The sequence below is a fragment of the Giraffa tippelskirchi genome, chromosome 8, assembly GCF_054371585.1.
Source record: "Giraffa tippelskirchi isolate mGirTip1 chromosome 8, T2T-mGirTip1v1.2.pri, whole genome shotgun sequence".
Classification (NCBI taxonomy): domain Eukaryota; kingdom Metazoa; phylum Chordata; class Mammalia; order Artiodactyla; family Giraffidae; genus Giraffa; species Giraffa tippelskirchi.
Window position 1 is genome coordinate 162,432,108 of NC_137282.1, and position 19,528 is coordinate 162,451,635.

At 50.0% G+C, this 19,528-nt stretch overlaps 3 protein-coding genes across 40 annotated transcripts in view; 2 read left to right on the forward strand and 1 right to left on the reverse strand.

The window, feature by feature from the left end:
* The window catches only part of ECI2 (enoyl-CoA delta isomerase 2), an 18,586-nt gene extending 8,282 nt beyond the window's left edge, over positions 1-10,304 (forward strand). For 3 of the 4 annotated variants that reach the window (XM_081523257.1, XM_081523259.1, XM_081523260.1), the window contains 5 exons: positions 954-1,056; positions 1,768-1,888; positions 4,153-4,242; positions 5,548-5,691; positions 6,289-10,304. In XM_081523257.1, coding sequence (XP_081379383.1) covers positions 954-1,056; positions 1,768-1,888; positions 4,153-4,242; positions 5,548-5,691; positions 6,289-6,444 — 614 coding nt within the window. In that variant the 3' untranslated portion in view covers positions 6,445-10,304. The remainder of the gene's footprint in view (positions 1-953; positions 1,057-1,767; positions 1,889-4,152; positions 4,243-5,547; positions 5,692-6,288) is intronic. The other variant, XR_014062980.1, reaches the window with a different exon arrangement.
* The window catches only part of LOC145518568 (testis expressed protein 56-like), a 27,965-nt gene extending 14,593 nt beyond the window's left edge, over positions 1-13,372 (reverse strand). For 15 of the 35 annotated variants that reach the window (XM_081523277.1, XM_081523280.1, XM_081523272.1 and 12 more), the window contains exons 1-4: positions 13,056-13,372; positions 7,610-7,808; positions 5,861-6,880; positions 2,575-2,690 (exon numbers count right to left, since the gene is read on the reverse strand). In XM_081523277.1, the coding sequence (XP_081379403.1) occupies positions 6,607-6,880; positions 7,610-7,808; positions 13,056-13,248 (666 nt within the window). In that variant the 5' untranslated portion in view covers positions 13,249-13,372 and the 3' untranslated portion in view covers positions 2,575-2,690; positions 5,861-6,606. Of the gene's footprint in view, positions 1-2,574; positions 2,691-4,179; positions 4,258-5,860; positions 6,881-7,609; positions 7,809-13,055 lie in introns of all 35 variants that reach the window. The other 20 variants (XM_081523298.1, XM_081523299.1, XM_081523296.1 and 17 more) reach the window with 3 other exon arrangements.
* Positions 13,267-19,528, forward strand: part of FAM217A (family with sequence similarity 217 member A) — a 15,153-nt gene continuing 8,891 nt past the window's right edge. The window contains exons 1-2 of the mRNA XM_081523256.1: positions 13,267-13,763; positions 17,103-17,335. Coding sequence (XP_081379382.1) covers positions 13,746-13,763; positions 17,103-17,335 — 251 coding nt within the window. The 5' untranslated portion in view covers positions 13,267-13,745. The remainder of the gene's footprint in view (positions 13,764-17,102; positions 17,336-19,528) is intronic.

Genomic DNA, 19,528 nt, shown 5'->3' on the forward strand with positions numbered 1-19,528 from the left:
CCCAGGTGGCGCTAGTGGTAAAGAATCTGCCTGCCCATGCAGGAGACAGGAGAGATGCGGGTTCAATCCTTGGATCGGGAAGATCCCCTGGAGGAGGGCATGGCAACCCACTCCAGTATTCCTGCCTGGAGACTCTCCATAGACAGAGGAGCCTGGTGGGCTACAGTCCAAAGGGTCACAAAGAGTCGGACGTGACTTAGCATACATACCCTTCACTTTTGGTTTCTTATTCTTTTTATCTAAGCGTTGTAATAATAGGTTCTTCAGTTTTCAGAAAGGATTTTTGTTTGTTTTGCATTTCTGTTATCAATTCCTAGCTTAAAATCAGAGATGATCAGTTTTTCTAAGTTGTTTTAGAACCTGTTAAAATTTCATGTATACTAGATGTATATTGAAATCTCTACCTTGAAGATTAAGAAGCAAAAAATGGCCATTTTTTTTTTTATATCATCCAGAAACACTTAAAAACTAACTTCAGGGACATCACTGGTGGTCCAGTCACTCCCTGCTCCCAATGCAAAGGACACAGATTTGATCCCTGGTCAGGGAAACTAAGCTCCCATACGCCACATGGCCTGGCCAAGTAATAAGAATCAATGTTTAAATTTTTTAAAAATTTTAAGAATTAAAAGTAAGTTCACTCTTGATTGTTAAGGTGTAGAGTTATGATTATGTCGATTAGACTTGCCTTTCTAATTCATGTATATAGATTCCCTGAATTCTGCTTTCTCTTCTAACTTATCTGTCTTGGACTGAGACAAACAAACTGCAGGCGTCTATTATTTTGTGATGGTGCCTCTCTGGGCGCATCCAGACCCAACCAATCCCGTCAGGAGGGCAGGAAGCCCTGCGGGTTCCCGGTGCGCTCACAGAGCTCGGCGCTGAGCTAGGCGCCCAGAGGCGCCCGGGAGCGGCGGGGTGAGTGAGCGCGTGCCCGGGGCTTGTGTTCGCAGGCAGCGGGGACTACTACTGCAGCGGGAACGACCTGACCAACTTCACGAACCTGTCCGCCGGCAGGCCAGAGGAGATGGCCAGGAGTGGGGCGGTCCTCCTGAGGTGAGGGGCCGTCTGACCCGGGGCTCGCCCGTTCACCAGGTGTTCTAAGGTTGCGGAAAAGATGAATGCTTGTTCCGTACGGTCGGCTGTGACTTCCGACAAGCGTACTTGTCAGGCCGCCACCAGGAAGGGCGTCTGGTTCCTCGCTGTGACTTGTCACCCGTTCCTCTGAGCCGGCTTCCGTCTTGGTCTCAGTTCTCCCGTGTCGAGGCAGAGTCGGTCACGACTTAGCAACAGCACCGCCACCGCCGCACCGAGGCGGGGGAGCCAAACGCCGTCTCCTGGGCTGGGGGGAGGCCTCGCTGCCCGGACCACTGCGCCCAGGGGACTGGAGACGGGCCCCGCTGCCCAGCGCTCTGCTGCCCAGGCGCGTTTGCTGCCCAGCTGCTTCTGATGCCCAGCACTCTGCTGCCCAGCACGCTGGGACCCTGTGGCCCGTGCTGACTCCCAGTCGGCCGCTGGCTCACGGCCCTGACTGAAGGCCCGGGACGCAGGATCTGGACCAAGGCCGGCCCCTGGGCCCTGCAGGCTCCCCTCCAGTGCCCTGCAGACGGGACTGGGTGAATCGGGGGCCGCAGGCTGGGGAGGCGCCCGGAGGTGGAAACGTCCCCAGCCCGGCCAGAGAAGCACGTTCCGGACCCGGTCTTGCTTGTACCTCGGCGATGCTGCTTGGGAACAGCTCAACATGCTTGTCTATTTCTGTGTCTGCAGGGATTTCGTCAGCTGTATCATAGATTTCCCGAAGCCTCTGGTGGCCGTGGTCAACGGTCCGGCGGTGGGGATCTCCGTCACCATTCTCGGGCTGTTTGACCTCGTGTACGCGACCGACCGGGTAAGTCCGTGCGCAGGAGCGAGTGATGTCAGGCTGGTGAAAAGGCGCCCCTCCAAACGCTGCTTTGTCATTGCCGGTAGTAAATAGAGGGTGTGCGGTCGAGGGCAGAAGGGATGAAAGTTACGTTTCCCCCGAAGAATTAGTCTGCCTTCACACGTTCTGTTCCTCCTTCACTGTTAACCTGAATTTTCCTAAACACCAGTGTTGTCGTGAACATTGTCCCAGCCCTTTTGGTTCTGTTTATTCTCATCCTGTGACACAAGAGTTATTCAACTTTGCTCTAAAATAGTCAGGAGGCCTTCAGACTTGCAAGCAGGGGTTAAAATAAAAAGCGTAGCTTTGAAGGTTATGCAGGTGAGTTATTTGCTCATTTTTTTCAGTGTAAATGAACCCTGGAATTTAGAAATCTAGACTAAAAAAGGACTTTCAGGCAGTATCTACTTTCACTCCCTCCTTAGCAGATAAGAAAACCAAAGCTCAGAGAAGTTACTGCCTCATGCTCACTGTTGAATTATATAGATTTTCACTTCTGTTCCTACTATAGTAGTGATGTATGTCATAGTAGAAAATAAAAATATGGAAAAGTACAAAGAGAAGAATTGATTTAAAAATCGCTCCTTGGGACTTCCCTAGTGGCCCAGTGGCTAAGACCACGCTCCCAATGCGGGGGCCCGGGCCCAGCATACCTTTAGCATATCTTTAACTTTCCATGCACCTGTTTGTGGCTCTTAGCAAGGTTGGCTCCTTCTTTGGTTTCTGATTATGTTCCTTACTTCTCAGCACGTTTTCTCCAAAAGGCTTTCTTTTGGGGGGAAAAGAGAAGGCAGGTGACTTTAATATCTGTTTATTCGTTTATTATTTTGATTTGTATGTGTCGCACATCATATGTTTTTATCTTCTAACAATATTCATTGAAAAAAACTCAACCATATCTGATTATGGAAAATGAAGTCTAAATATGCTGTTTACAGAATTGTCGATTATAAGTTAATTTCTTAAGAACTTTTCATTCATCAAGAAACACAAAAATATTTCTGACATCTAGGAAAACATGGAAAACACAGTTATCATAGTCGAATAACTGACTGACTCTATAGTCTAAATAACCGATGTTAAAGTAGTTTTTGGTGTTTAAAGCCAATCAAAAATCTCTGGGGCAAAATCAAGACAATTGAGAAACCAACAATAGAGGCTAACCTTGCTCGTATAGTTTTAAAAATGAATCTATAAAATGATGGATCAGCAACGTAACATAGAAACGCAAGGTGGAGAGGAATAAATAGCTCACAGAAAAGAAAGTATAAATGGCTCTTAAAAATATGAGAAAGACACCATTAAGAAAAGGACTTATAAACGGAACACGTAAAGAACTCTTACAGCTCGATGATAAAAAGACAACCAAGCCAACTTAAAAATAGTGTACGAAGTATTGCAAGTTACTTCAGCAAAGAAGGCATTAAATAGCTGATGAACACATGAAAAGATGCTCGGCGTCATTAATCGTTGTTTAGTTGCTCGGTCATGTCTGATGCGCTTGTGACCCCGTGGACTGTAGCCTGCCAGGCCCCGCTGTCCATGGGATTTCCCAGGCAAGAACACTGGAGTGGCTTGCCATTCCTTTCTCCAGGGCATCTTCCCAACCCAGGGATCGAGCCTTTGTCTTTTTTGTCTCCTGCAGGCAGGTTCTTTACCACTACAGGCAATAAAATATTCTATATCTTGATTGTGGTAGAGGCTACATAACTGTATACATTTGTTTATAACTCATCAAACTGTGTATGTTCAGAGAGTCAATTTTGTGTGTATATAGGCACACTTTGAAGATATTGTGGGTCCACTTCAAGACCACCGGGATAAAGCAAATTTCACAATAAAGTGAGTCACAGGAATTTTTTGATTTCCCAGTACTTTGAGAAGTTACGTTTACATTACAGTGTAGTCTGTTGAGTGTGCAAATAGCATTATGTCTAAAAAACCATGAGCTGTTTTAAAAACATTTTAATTTAAAAATAGCACTGTTGGGAAAATGGCACGGATACACCTGCTTGATACAGAGGTGCCACAAACCTTCAATTTATTTTTTAAAAAAAGAAAAAAGCAGTGTCTGTGAAGCACAGTAAAGCAAAGCACGGCGGCGTGAGGTCCGCCTGTAACACAGTGAAGGGCCTTAGTTCAGTGCTGCGAGGAGGATATAAACAGACTGTGATGCTTTTGTAATCACGTGTGAAAAGATGATTTTCTTTTCTCTTTTTCTCTCCAAAAAGGCAACATTTCACACCCCGTTCAGTCACCTGGGCCAGAGTCCAGAAGGCTGTTCGTCTTACACTTTTCCCAAGATAATGGGCCCAAGCAAGGTAGGTCTCGGAAGCCTTAAAAAGAAATGTTAATAAGTCTCTCCACTCCAAAAGCCGTCCCATACTCCCTGTTCTTTTCCTCGATAATCAGAGAGGCACATGATTAGCTCCCCAGCTGGGCCGGGGGTTGGGGGGGGTCTGGGGGGGGAGGGGATTGGCACTCAGCCTGCCGCTCCGCAGACAGGGGCTCACGCTGAGCTGGGTGCCCACTGCTCGCAGAGCCGCCCTGGCCTCTCCAGCCCTTTCTCCAGCCTGCTCCACAGGGCAGGGTGGGCACCCAGGGCCACTCCGGTCTGTCCCTGCAGCGGTGGAAACCTCCACGCCCCCTGTCTGTGTGCAGGACCCCAAGGGGAGCGTGACGGGACGGGGCGCCAGGGGTGGGAGAGGCTTGGCAGACATCCTGCGAGATCTGAGAGGGGAATGGGGATGGAGCTTCTGCCTGTTGCTACCAGGTTTCCATGGGAAAAACTGTGTATCTTAAATCTTTTTTTTTTTTTTGGCCATGCCGCATGGCTTGCAGGATCTCAGTTCCCCGACCAGGGATTACACCTGGGCCATGACAGAGAAAGCCCAGAATCCTAACCACTAGGCCGCTGAGGAACTCCCCTTTTAGGTCTCCTTCTGTCACATTCCCTGAAGTGTTACACAGATGTGAACTTTGAAAAGTTGGGCAGACCCAGCTCGAAGGCTTAGAGCATTTGGCTGTGGAGCAGTCTTTGAAGAAATATGGCAAACATAGAGAGAGATACCCACTCAGTGACCCCAGTTTTGTTAGAACCTGAACCTTAGTCTTCATCACTTTCCTCCAGTTAATTAGAGCTCATCCGAGTCCCTGGGCAGGTAAAGAAACCTGTCAGAGCCAGACCTCTGTGTGAGTCTCCAGGGAAGGGGATTCTGACCGTTGCTGTTTCTAAACGTTGGTTGTCACGCTCTCTGACCATGAGTTTCCATTTTTTGTTGTTGTTTTTTTTATAATTGTTTATCATGTACAAAACAACAAATCATGGCTGCCATTTGTCAGAGACCCAGTATCTGGCATTTCTGCTCCAGGTCCCGGCTCTTACCTCCCCACCATAGACACACAACAGAAGCAGCAACCTCCACATGCCTTCGCGAAAGTCTGATGGGCCCAGCACACAGCCTGCACACCACTGCCTGTGGGGCGTCAGTTGCTCCCCTAATGAGAAACACTGGCCATCTCAGAGACCGAAGGAAACATCCGCGTGTCTGCTGAGAGCAGCCCACTCTGAGTTACTGAGCCTTTTCTTCACTGAAGTCACGTCCTAACCCTGCTTTTCATTTCAGGCGGCAGAGATGCTCCTTTTTGGGAAGAAGTTAACGGCCCAGGAAGCATGTGCCCAAGGACTCGTTACTGAAGTTTTTCCCGACGGCACTTTTCAGAAAGAAGTTTGGGCTAGGCTGAAAGCATATTCAAAGCTCCCCACAAATGTTAGTATTAGGGATTGTTTTGTTTTTTTTTTTTTACTTACAAGAATCGTTTGCCTTAAATAGGCAATTTAAAAAAATAAGACACCTTCGCTTGCTCTGAGCACATGTAAATCTGATATTAAAAGTAACCATAATAACGTTAGAAATACTGACTTTTTACGAAACTTACCAAATGGCCGTTCCACTTCTGGGCTGTGGAGACGGGGACAGTTCTTCCTGGGTGTGACTTTGAGGAGGCTGGTCTGCCGCCTCTGCTGGGACTTCTGGCCTTGAGCCCAGGCGAGCGGGCAGACAGGTGAGCTTCGCAGGGACGCCTGCACGGAGCGGCGGCACGTCTACGTGCGCCCGCGGTGAGCAACTCTCATGGCCTCGCTGCTCAGAATGCAGCCCTGGAGCCCGATGTGCGCGGTCACAGGCCCCGCCCACACCTGCCAAGGTGACCTGCGCACACACGAACCTTCTAGAAGCCCTGTCGTACCTTATACGGTGTCACGGGATCAAAGGAACAGCGGAGCCACACAAGCATCAGAATTCTGGAATGATCCCAACTCCTCTTAGAATACCTCTTCAGCTAACTGTTGGCTTTGATTTTTTCAGGCCATGAGAATTTCCAAGCAGATCATCAGAAACAGGGAGAAAGAAAAGTTGCACGCGATCAACGCGGAAGAAAGCCGTGTCCTGGAGGAGAGATGGCTGTCAGACGAGTGCATGAATGCCATCGCGAGCTTCCTGTCCAGAAAGGTGAAGCTCTGATGCCCGGCGCGGCGCGGCCGGGCACCTCCAGGGAAGCGTTGTACCGCTGCTCCCGCCTGTCAGCCCCTGAGCCGAGTAAGCCTCGCCGTGCCTTCTTTCAGTGCTTCAGTACCAGTTGCTGTGATTGTATTGTGCTGGAGCCTTGGTGAAAAACAAACGATGTCAGACGCGCTTGGGGAATTTCTGTTGGCTTTTGGTTGAGGGGAGTCTCAGGTCTCTGGACATGAACCGCTGCTGCCAGGCACAGTGAAACATGCTGCCCGGCGCCCTGCTCTGGAAAGCGGTCACCGCGTTGCACGCCGAGACCATGTGTTTGAAAACCACCACGGCACTCTGCCGTCCGCACGGGGTCACCGACTCGATCGGCCCGAACACCGACAGTCTCTGCGTGACCGAGGCAAGGTCTTCGGTGGGTCGCATGTTCTTTCTCAGCCACCTGGCAGGGGAGTGACCAGGAAGGAGCAGGACTGTCAGAAGGTCAGTTAGAGCCCCGTGTCACTCCACCCCGTCATCTGCCGAAAGGACGCAGAGAATTAGACCGTTTCCCAGGAACGCGATAGTCTGTACCAGTGGCTATTTCCTCATTTATTGTCTCGTCTTCATTCTCATTTAAGACGGTCCCTTATAAAAAACACATCTGAAAGCTGCCTTCACTGTCCTTGTAACCGAGTAAAAACACAACTTAGGGGATAAGGTAAAATCAGTGCTGAGTGGAAAAATGTGTAGCTGTAGGTGCTTACGTGAAAAAGGCATCTGGTAGACTAGGAATAAAGCCACGGTTCTCCACTCGCGGTTGTGTCCCAGGTCCCTGGCCGCGCTGGGGTGGGCTGCTGCTTCCTGACTTGCGCAGCAAAAAAGCCCCAGAGCTCCGTGGCTGGGGCCCTAGGATCGCACTCCCAGCCCTGCTAGGTCTCCGCCCCCTGACCTGGAACGCGGTGGCCCACGGGGAACCCACATGCCTGCTCCGCCTCTGAGCTCGCCTACAGACCCCGGGTGCGGCGGGGGTGAAAAGGCGGCTCATCGGTTTTATGCAGAGCGGTGCTTGTTTTCACACCACACACACCAGAGACAATTTCAAGTCACTTTTTAGCTCAGGCATCAGGGGTTTGTGGCCATCCTGTCACATCTCTCAACAGGCCTGCCTGGGACAAAGCTAGCCGCCTACCTGACAACTATGGTGGACGCCGGAGGCTCCTTTGTGTCTCTCCTCCACAGGTGGCATTTCTCCCACCCCTGATTGGCACTGTTGTTTTGTGTTCTTCTCCACAGGGGCATACTGCTTGGTTTGGGGGTCAGATTAATCTCTTTTGGAAACTGATGTCTTTCCAAGATCCTTTCTAAGCCAGAGAATTCAGAATTCTCACCTAGTAATAGAATAAATTAGTGTTAGTCGCTCAGCCGTCTCCAGCTCTGCTACCGCCCTGGACTGTAGCCTGCCAGGCTCCTCTGTCCTTGGGATTCTCCAGGCAGGAACACTGGAGTGGGTTGCCATGCCCTCCTCCAGGGGACCTCCTCAATCCAGGGACCGAACCCAGGGTTCCTGCACTACAGGCAGATTTTTTTGCCAGTAAACAGCTTTGTGTTTTATTTGCCCGAGCCCAGCTGTCGCAGGCACTGAGGCCCCAAGACTTCCAGACAGGATGGGGCGCGGTGGAGCCCCCCCCGCCTGCCGGTGCCGCCTGCCCCGTCCCGCTTCCTGCCAACGTCTCCTCCATTCTGTATGTCAGTAGCTCAGTGCTGTCCCGCGCTGCGACCCCATGGACTGTAGCCCACCAGGCTCCTCTGTCCCAAGGGCTTCTTCAGGCAAGAGTACTGGAGTGGGTTGCCATTTCCTTCTCCAAGAGGCAGATTCTTCACCATATGAGCCCCCAGGGAAGCCCTGGTGCAACGAGCATTAGTGTAACTCGGTGCTCCTTCCCCTCTCTGCTTGGGAAGAGTAACGTGGCGTTGGTTTGACAATGGCTACTCATGCCACTTAGTTGCTATTTAGCTCTGCCATTTCTTCATTCCAGAAATACCAGGGAGCAGCAGTTAGACCTTAGCCTGGTCCTGGACATCAGAGACGCACAGCAAGAAGGGAGTGAAGGAATGCCCAGAGCAGATAATGAAGGTCACTGGTGTGATCTGTCCATGATTCTCAAACACAGAGTAAGTGCTTTGGCGATAGTAACCACACACTTCATTGACATCACACGCGCTGCTTCACACGAATGGCCCATAACCACATCGCCCGTCGGCAGTGAGACAGGACCTGTGTCAGAGCGTGTTCTAGGACCCCGCTTCCTTCCTTCATCAAGACGATCTCCTCCCTACCACCCACCCCCCCCAAAAAAAGGAGGGAGGGAGAAGGGAAGGCAGTTAAAATGCACGGTGTTTAGTGGCAGAGCTGAGTTATCTTGCAGGGCAGGCTTTTAATCTGTCTGCCAACTGGTAACACTTTGAGAAGCAAAAGCCGGTTTGCAGGCCGTGCTCTGAGCATCTCTGCAACCCATTCAGGTGCAACGAGAAGAGGTGCAGGAAGAGGAGCTGAGCCTCCAGAGATTCGGGGCAGCCCTGCATCGGACTCGGAATTAGATCAGAGCTCATCCAGCCCCCGTTATTTCACCAGCTGGATCCCTGAAGGTCCTTCCCAGGCAGGGTAGTTGGTAGAGACCCCCGGGAACATCGCTTCATGCAGACTAAGCGAACTAAATGGTATAATGACAGTGAACAGCTTCATCCTTAGAGGGCAGAAAATCACACCAAGTGACTCAAGAGCAGGCCTGAGTATGGGGCTCCCACCTGCGGGCGAAAGCCAGGGTTCTCGCAGCGGTTCCCTAGCCCCATGACTGCACAGCTGGGCCGCCCAGTCTCCCACGGGCTCCCATGCCCAGCAGCAAGAGTGTAGGGTTTGATTGGTTGTCAGGATTTCAAATATATTGATAACTCAGTGGACTGCAGTTTACATGGCAGGAACATTACCAACTGCTAAGTGTGTCAATTACTATTTGTGTCTACACTGGAAGGCTAGGAGAACAAACTATAAATCAACATATAACTGGAATATCATTGAGAAATCAAAACCCACTTCTCCAACCTCACATAAACGCTCACTGCATTTTCAATTTTAAAATTGAATTTTAATTACAAAAATTAAAGATGCATGGAAAGACTTCCATTAAAATAAAATTAAACAACTTAAGTATAGTGAGTGAAAGTCGCTCAGTCGTGTCTGACTCTTTGCGACCCCATGGGCTGTAGCCCGCCAGGCTCCTCTGTCCATGGGATTCTCCAGGCCAGAATAGTGGAGCGGGTAGCCTTTCCCTTCTCCAGGGGATCTTCCCAACCCAGGGATGGAACCCAGGTCTCCCGCGTCGCAGGCACATTCTTTACAGTCTGAGCCACCAGGGAAGCAGTATACCTAGCGTAAAAAATTAATGAACAGAAACCGCAGAGCCAGGAGACCAGCAGGCGGCGCCCTCAGCCCTGCGTTGGGAGCGGAGCCCGAACCGAAGGAAGAAAGAGCCGCCCCACCCTCCTCTCCCGCAGGACTCAGCCAGACTCTGTTTACTCCTTTTGTTGCCCTCCCAACTTCCTTTACCTTCCGTCAAAGCGTTCTCCTGTCCTTGCCATGTGGTGACTTCCTTGTAGTTTGCTGATTTGCAATTCTCCGTGGATACTGAATAAACCCATCTTTGCTGGAGAAATACTGGGCGGTCCTTTTAGTTCATCGCTATCCTGCCACCATCCTGAATTTGCTGTGTCTCCTTCTAGAACCCTTTTCTATACGTTTATGTACATATTTCCATCTATGAATTTACAGTCTTCTTTCGGCAAAAATGGAATCATTACTATTAAAACTCTGCAGTGTGTTCTATAGATATTTTAGTATCGACTTCCTTTTTAACAGTATTTCACAGTATGAATGTTCCTGTTCAACCATTCTGTTGTTGAACGATATTAGGCTTTTTAGAACTTTTTACCTTTATAAACAGTGTTTCAACACACACCTTTGTTCCTGCACCTGTGTGCGGGGGGGGGGGGGGTGGAGTATTTCTCTAGGACACTAAGTAGAAGTGGAATTGCTAAATTGAAGGACATGCATATCTAACAGGATGTTAAAATGTGAATTTTTCTGTTGTCTCAGTTTTGTCCTAAGCCCACCCACACAGTCTGAAAAACGTCCAGTGGCGCCAGATACCCAACTATGAACAACAAACTTATCTATATAAGAAAAAGCTAAGCATTCTTTTAGGCACGTGGGGATTTCCTTAGGCAGAGGTGCTGCAGTGCTGGGGATTGTAGCGTCTCCTAACCCCAGTATCCCCGGATGTGACCTCACTGGAAATAACTTCCAGATGTAGTTAAGATGAGGTCACTCTGGGGCAGTGTGCGCTAAGTCACTCGGTTGTGCACAGCTCTGTTTGACCCTCTGGACTGTAGCTCACCAGGCTCGTCTGTCCATGGGGATTCTCCAGGCAAGAATCCTGAAGTGGGGATGCCATTTCCTACTCCGGGGGTTGAACCCGAGTCTCTTACGTCTCCTGCATGGGAAGGCAGGTCCTTTACCACTAGCACCACCTGGGAAGCCCTGTTCTGGAGCAGAGCAGGTTCTTAATCCAACACGGTAGTCCTCGTAAGAGGACAGACGCGCATACGGAGAAGCTGGGTGTCACATGCGCACACGCGCACCTGAGACAAGGGAGGTAGAGGATCGAGCGACGGGTCTGCAAATCAAGGAGCACCGAGGGTTCCCAGCAAACTCAAGAAGCCGGGAAGAGGCCAGGAAGAGTCCTCTCCCAGCCGCTTCAGAGCCTGCTGACCCCCTGGCTCTGGACTTCTAGCCTCCAGGCCATGAGACCTTTAAGCCCCCAGTCTGTGGGTCTGCGTTCTGGCAGTCCCGGGACACTCTGCTCACTCTACTGAGTTCAACTCATTCAGTAAGCCAGCAACATACATTTTAAACGTTGACAAAGACTTTCAGATTATCTTCGAAAAAGCCTGAAGCAATGAACATACCATCAATTGTGAGGGTATTAATTTCCCCACGTGTTTATCATTATTGATCTTACAAAATTTGACCACTCTGATGGCTTAAAAATATCTCCTTGATTTTCTTTCTTAAAATATTTCTTTCTTTGGCTGCACTGAGTCTCAGTTGCAGCAGGGAAGAGCTTGCATCTTTGTCGCTGCAAGCGGGATCTTTACCTGCAGCCTGCAGACTCTCAGCTGTGACATGTGGGATTGAGTTCCCTGACCAAGGACTGAACCCAGGCCCCCCACACTGGGAGCTTGGAGTCTTAGCCACTAGACCACAGGGAAATCCCCTCCTTGGTTTTCTGTTACTTCCTTGATTACCAACCTCTCATGTCTATTGGCGGTTTGTATTTCATCTTGTGAATTGCCTGTGTATAATGTCTGTCCATTCTATTAGGTGCTTACACTTTTCTTGATTTTTCTGTAATCGTTAATATAACCTGGATCTTGGGATTGATTCACAATACTGTAGGTTCAGGGATTAGGGATTAATCAGAAGACAAAATGCGTGAAACCCAGGTTCAGTTCCTGGGTTGGGAAGATCCCCTGGAGAAGGAGATGCCAACCCAGTCCAGTACTCTTGCCTGGAGAATCCCATGGACAGAGGAGCCTGGCAGGCTACTGTTCATGGGGTCACAAGAGTCGGACACGACTTAGTGACTAAACCACCACCACCAGAAGACAAATAGCCCAATCAGCCATTGCGTTCTAAAATCATTACCCTGATACCCGCCTTCCTACCCAGGACTTGTGTCTTCCTCAGTGTGGCAGCTGCCACTTCACTCCCTAAGCCCCCGGGGCCAGTGGCTACCATCTACCTCTGCCCTTCACCTCAGCTCGAACAACACAGGAGGCAGGCTGCACCCAATTCTGCAAATCAGTCCAGTTATTACCCTCCTCGACGGATCCAGGAGGGGCAGGCCGCTCCACAGTGAAAGCCTGTAAGGCCTGGGGAATCAGTGTTCCTCCAGGGCGGTACAAGCCTGGGAAAAGAAAGAAGGAGAGGTAGGAAACAGCCATGGGGTAAGCGTCAAAGCCTGACCTTTAATTGGGAAGTTATCCCACTAAGCTTCAAACCAGATCTAGGACTGAACTTGGACATTCCCTGGTATTTGTCACTTAGGCCCCTTTCCGTCTTTCCACAGATTCGTAAAAGACTAACTTAAACAAAGGAACAGGAGGCGGCGCTGGGAAAGGCAGTGTGTAGGTGAACCGCGCCTGAGCTCTGAGCACAAGGCCGCACAGCAGGAAGGATGGACCACACCTGCTCTTAGGACTAACCTCTCACTCATGACTGCAGAGGGGCTTCCCAGGGGGCACGAGTGGTAGAGAACCTGCCTGCAATGCAGGTAGATGGTTCGATCTCTGGGTCGGGAAGATCCCCTGGAGGAGGGCATGGCGACCCACTCCAGTATTCTTGCTGGAGAATCCCAGGGACAGAGGAGCCTGGCAGGCTATGGTCCACAGGGTCGCAAAGAGTCGGATACGACTGAAGCGACTTAGCACACGCGCACTCAGGACTACAGAAGGGGTGTGGGTACCACAATGAAGTGCAGGCTTCCTAAAGGGTTGGCGCCCGCCCTCTGCCCACATACATTTTCTCTTGTCCTCCTCACTCTTGCAGGAGTGCAGCAGCTCCATCAGACGATTGGGAAGCAGCTTGTGAAGGTTGGACAGAGTCTCAAAGGTGTGACGGAGAACCTCGGGGTGGCTGTAGGGTTTCGAGGTCTTGGGTTTCTCGAGGAGCGGGAGTTTCAGCTCCACTTGGTTGTTCCTGGCTGTCCCCATGATGACCCTCTAGGTTACGGAGAAGGGCCGAAGGAGGGCTGGAGGCGGGGAGTCCCTGCTGCGGCTCGGTCCGGGCTCTCCGTCATCTCCAGGAAGGCGCCCTGGGCCCTGTTTTCTGCCCTCTGGCTGCTGAGCGTTCTGAGGGTCACAATGGCCCAGAGCTCAGCCTGGAACCCTGAGCGCTCGCCTCACACCTGCCAACCAGAGGAAGTTTGCCTTTCTCAAATATCCCGAGTCTGACGGAGATTTTAGGCAGAAACCCGTTTCCTGTCCAGACACGGGTGATGCCTAAGGAAGGCAGGGTGCTTCCCTAGAGGAGGGGACCCGGTGTGCGCACATCAGTGGTATTTTCCCATCCGGCCCCCAGTGTGAGCCGAGCACCTCATGTGGATCTAGTTAAGGCTCTGCAGACCAACCAGGCCCTGGGGAGTGTGGCTACAGCAGCGAGGTTTCCAAGCAGAACTGGGGAAAGAGCGTCATCGTCCACAGCTGAGGACATGTCCAGATTAACGCAGGTAAGACGCTCACCTGCTTCTTATTCTCTTACCCAGACTAACACGAGGAGACAGAAGGAAACAAACAAAAGATGCTCAGCTCTGGCTTTACTAGAGAAGCCATTCTCCACCGTGGACCAAAAGCAGACGGAGGGTCACACGGGTAAACAACAAGGCCCTGCTGTACAGAGAACTGGACTCAGTAACTTGTAATAACCTAGCGATAGAACGGAAAAGAATCTGCAAAAAGAATACATATGTGTGCGTGTGTATGTGTGATATATGTGTAACTGAATCACTTTGATGGACACGTATGCTCCTCTGCCTGTGGGATTCTCCAGGCAAGAATACTGGAGTGGGTTACCTTGCCCTCCTCCAGGGGATCTTCCCGACCCAGGGATGGAACTCAAATCTCTTACGTCTCCTGCATTGGCAGGCAGGTTCTTTGCCACCAGTGCCATCTGGGAAGCCCTTTAAAACTAATACAACATTGTAAATTACCTACAAGTCAATAAAAATAAATAAATAAATAACAAAAGCAGACATACTATATAATCTTAAACCACCACAGCTGATAGCACAACCCCCAAGAAAGACGGAAGTTGCCAAGAACTACTCCCAGAAATTGGGCAAAAATGCAAATAATGAAATCTATTATAGGTGATCCTGGCCAGGCTCCAACTGAACTTGTACATTCCCTGGTATTTGTCACTTAGGCCCCTTTCCGTCTTTCCACAGATTCGTAAAAGACTAACTTAAACAAAGGAACAGGAGGCGGCGCTGGGAAAGGCAGTGTGTAGGTGAACTGCGCGTGAGCTCTGAGCACAACTGCGCGTGAGCTCTGAAAGGCATAGTTGGTCTTTTCCATGAACTGGCTGGACAATCACACTGCCAAACGGTCAGAAACAGGGAAAGCCGTGGTGAAAGCTGGGCTCCCCTCGTGGCTCTGAGGGTACAGCGTCTGCCCGCAATGCGGGAGACCTGGGTTCAATCCCTGGGTCAGGCAGATCCCCTGGAGAAGGAAATGGCAGCCCACTCCAGTACTCTTGCCTGGAAAATTCCACGGATGGAGGAGTCTGGTGGGATACAGTCCATGGGATCAGAAAGATTTGGACACGACTCAGCAACTTCACTTCAACTTCACATGGTGAAAGCTAGGAGTGTTTGCAAGCTTTTGTTTTTTCCCCCCTATCTTTTGGTGGTGCTGTGCAGCATGGGGGATCTTCACTCCCCAACCAGTATAGAACTGTGTCTTCTGCACTGAAAGTGCAGTGTTTTAACCACTGGACTGCTAGGGGAAGTCCCTGTGTCCCAGGTTTTTATCAAACTTCAAAACCCTTAGCCAGGACTAGAAGAAAATCATGATGTTATCATGGTCCCCAGCACAGGAGACACAAAATTCCACTTCTGAATTTTCAACTTTAAAAAGTACAACTTTAAAAGTAAACAGAAAGATGCACTTTAAATACAAATACATTTTAAATATGATATAGAGCTAACCAGAACCCCTGGAATAGAGTGTAAGTCTCATAATTTCACGGGTGCTTTTGGAGAGAGAAAGGAATTGGTGGAGGGGGAAGGTAGAATATTCTGGAAGCCAGAAGTTTCTCTCTTCCAAGCAGATGTGAGTGGGTTACTCTAAATCCTCTTTCACATAAATAGGGAAGAACAAACCATGTTTTAAGCCATTTAAAGGCCAAGGAAGGGATCTATTGAAATTTATTTTTTCCAATTTACATAAATCGACCTACATGTTTTTAAATTTTTTGTTGTTGATGTATAGTTGATTTACAATGTTGTGCTAATTTCTGCCATACAGTGACTCAGTTATACATATATACACATTCTTTTTCATATTCTTTTCCATTATGGTTTATCACAGGACGTTGAATATAGTTCCCTACGCTATACAGTCGGACTTTGTTTATCCATCTATATAATAGTTCACATCTGCTGATCCCAAACTCCAATCCAGTCCTCCCTTACTCCCCTCTCCCTTGGCAACCACAAGCCTGTTCTTTATTTGACCCATATATTCTTTTTAACACTTTATGTAATATTCGGGTATAGCTGATTAACAAATAATATTGTGATAGTTTCAGGTGGACAGCAAAGGGACTCAGCCACACACACACACGTGTATCCATTCTTCCCCAAACCCCACCTCCCATCCAGGCTGCCACATAACGGAGCAGAGTTCCACGTGCTATGCAGTAGGTCCTTGTTGGTTACCCATTGTATTTTTAAGCAAGGCTTATTTCTGGCTGTGTTGGGTTTGGTTGCGGCACGCAGGCCTCTCTCTAGGTATGGCACGTGAGCTTAGTAGCCCTGCAGCACGTGGGATCTTAGTTCCCCGACCAGGGATCGAACCCATATCCCCTGCACAGCAAGGCAGATTCTTAACCACTGGACCCCCAGGGAAGTCCTGTCCATTTTACATGTGGTGGTGTGTGCGTGTCGATCTCAGACTCCCTAACTATCCCTCCCCATCCATCCCCCCCACCCCACAACCACAAGCTGGGTCTCGAAGTCTGTGAGTTGACCCATATATTCTTACTCTTTGCTCTAAATAACAACTGTTGGAATCTTTCCAGCAATCTGAAGTTTACTGACCTTGGCTGAAATCAGGAGGCCACGATGATTACCTTTTATTTTTAAACAAAGTATCGGAGGAATAAATGTTTTCTGCCATAGGTATGTCTTCTTCAAGGAGTCAGATTTCGTCCCTTTTCTCTGATTATGGTGCGGTGGCAAGAACGCCATTGGGGGTGGGCGTGAACAGTCTTCACAGGGCAGGAGGGGTGCCAAGCCCAGCTGTGACCCTCACTAAAGTAGCTGCGTGACCTTCACTGTAGTAGCTGTGTGACCTTCACCGTGACCTTCACTGTGACCTTCTTGTGGCCAAACTGCTCTCAGCCTGTGGTGCTGATGTTGAGGACACACACCCCTCCCCAGGAGCCTCATTCCAAGCCCCACACACGCCTCCCCGGGAGCCTCGTTCCGAACCCCACACACCCCTCCCCCGAGAAGCCTTGTCCCCAACCCCTCTTACTTACAATTCTGCTCTTCAGTGACCGGCACATTTACCTTTCAAAACTGCCCTTGGGGTCAAGTATTATCTTCTCCTAAGAAAGCATCAGGAAGACCTCCCCTCGGCCTGCCCCTGCCCCTCCGGTCACTGTGATGCCCTGAGTCGCCCTGAAGGGCCGGCAGCCCCGGGCCGGGGGCCGTGAGTTATCAGCTTGATTGCTCCCACAGCCGAGCTGCTGCAGCGCTCGGCGCTGGTCTTCTGCGTGGGCTGGTCTCGCATTCTTGCTTCCAGGTAACCGGCAATTCCTTTCTCTGTGGTTGTTCCCACAGAGGGCTGCCGTGTCTCCCGAACTCCTCCCGCTCCCCCTCTTCCCCGGCGGGTGTGATAAGCTCAGCTGGCTTCCAGAGGACAAGGTGTTCAGTAACGTCCAGAGAGAGAGGATCATCTCCAGGTTCCTGAAGGAAAGTGTGCTAAAGAGAGTGTTCCGCTCCAAGCAGCTGAGGTGGGAAGGCCCCAGCTACCAGAAGGAGGATCCAAGCCACAGCTTTCCTGCCAACAGAAAGTAAGTGCTGTGCTAAGTCGCTCAGTGTGTCTGACTGTTTGCGACCCCATGGACTGTAGCCCGCCAGACTCCTCCGTCCATGGGTTTCTCCAGGCAAGAATACTGGAGTGGGTTGCGATTTCCTCCTCCAGGGGATCTTCCCGACCCAGGGACTGAACCCCTATCTCTTAGGTCTCCTGCACTGGCAGGCAGGTTCTTCACTGCTAATGCCACCCGGAAAGTAAGTTCTGATCCCCAAACCCCAACCAAATTCCAAAGTGAGTGGGGGATATAAAGCTAAGAAAACCCAGCTACAGAGAACAGGCACCTGGAGGACAGGGTGGCATAGAAAGCAACTCAAACAGCAGAAATCAAATTTTGCAGAAAAATCGAAGTAAAGGTGGAAATATGATTGAGAACTGGATCAAAAGTGTGAGCTGCAACAGAGGCAGGTGTGACTGTACTGATGTGTGTGCTTATCTTACATTTGGAAATATATTCACGTACATGTCTATTACACACCTTCTAGGAACAGATTTTAAACAAGATTTCTTACAGCAAAATCGTGGCCTCCCAAATAAGGAAGAAAAGTGTTAAAGCTTGATTTTTCAAAACAAATACACACTTCTAACTACAAATAATTTCATGAATATTTCTTAGAGCAGAATTATACAAATACAAGGAAGTTAGGCTATTTAAGGTAAATCTCACAGAAATGGAGTCCTAAATTGGAGATAAATATAACTGGCCCTGACTGAGAGACAAAGCAGAAGCTGGAAAATGGGGAGGTAGGTGGGGTAGGGGAAACAAGTTACCTGAACACACTAAATGCAAACTGCCCACAACTGAATTGGAACCTTCCCCACTGACTTACAGAGTCTGACTGGACAACAAAAATGCATGGTATTGGGACTTCTCTGGCAGTCCAGTGGTTAGGGCCCCAGGCTTCCCCTCCCAGGGGTACGGGTTCGATCCCTGGTCAGGGACCTAAAATCCCGCATGCCATGCAGTGCGGCCAAAGAGAGACATATTATCAATTAGAAAAGATTGTCCTGACTTTCTGAGAACAAGTACATAGTTACACTGCCCGAGATCCTTCAGCAGAACACCCCCTCCACGAGCTTGGCAATACCTGGGAGAATCAAGGGAGGCGGATGGAGAGAACTGTTGCCTTCAGGAGAACGAGAAGCTAAGCACTGTCGTTCCTGACCTTGTCCATAGGCCTGGACAATGAGAAGGAATGTGTGTCAGGGTGCTCTCCATAATAGTTGTCAAGGGTCCACATCACCTTTCCACAGCAAGAGAACCCGGGGTGGGGAGAAGACCCCTGGCCCACAGGGTGACTGGCCCGAGGAGCTCCTCTTCTGCCCGCCCAGACCAGCTCTGTCCTAACCGACGAAAGAGCTTGTCCAATGCCACGAGACAGAGGCGACCTGGCCCTGCTTCAGTGGGTTAATAGGGAGGAACGGGTTGGAAGTAGGGCTACCAGCTGAATCCCCGCAGAGGCCTGGGGCTGGTCGAGAAGGACAGCCTAGGACCTGAGCTGCTCTGGGAAACAGCCCACGTCCAACTCGTGCCTTGACTCTCAGGGCTGGACTGGAGGCAGACCAGTCTGCAGCTAGGCTCCACCCAGGCTCCCTGCCTGCTGCCCTGCATCCTCCACATCCACGGCTTGTCCCTTCCGCCCCTTGGGAGGCCTGGCCCCTCCCCTCGCTCTCCCAGAACACCCTGCGGGGACTGTGCGGTCACTGCCGTGTTGAACACGTGATGCTAAAAACCTTATCAACTCAACAAGTGACGGGGGAAGGGAGGCAGGGTTTTGATGCTGATGCAAAGCCTTCAAAAAGTCTCCAGAGACAGGAAGAAGCGTCCAACGGAGAGAGCAGGAGAGTTTTTAAGAATATGTTCCATCAAGGAAAAAAAGAGAGGATCTTAGAGGATGTGCTTATTCCTGGATGCCACAGCTCAGAGGGGCCTGAGGGGTTAGGAATCAGGTCAAGTTCTGAAGCTAAAGGAACAGCAGAAACAGAAAACAAGGAGGATGGGGGCTGCATAAGCTACACACGTGACATGGACACACACATGTGAGATGCACACGTGTTCACATACACACATCATTTCTGTCTTCTAGCCAGAGAACAGAAAACCCTTTCCCACTTAGATACATTAGCCAGTGTTAGCTAGGAATACGTGGACCCCCACATGTACCCAAGT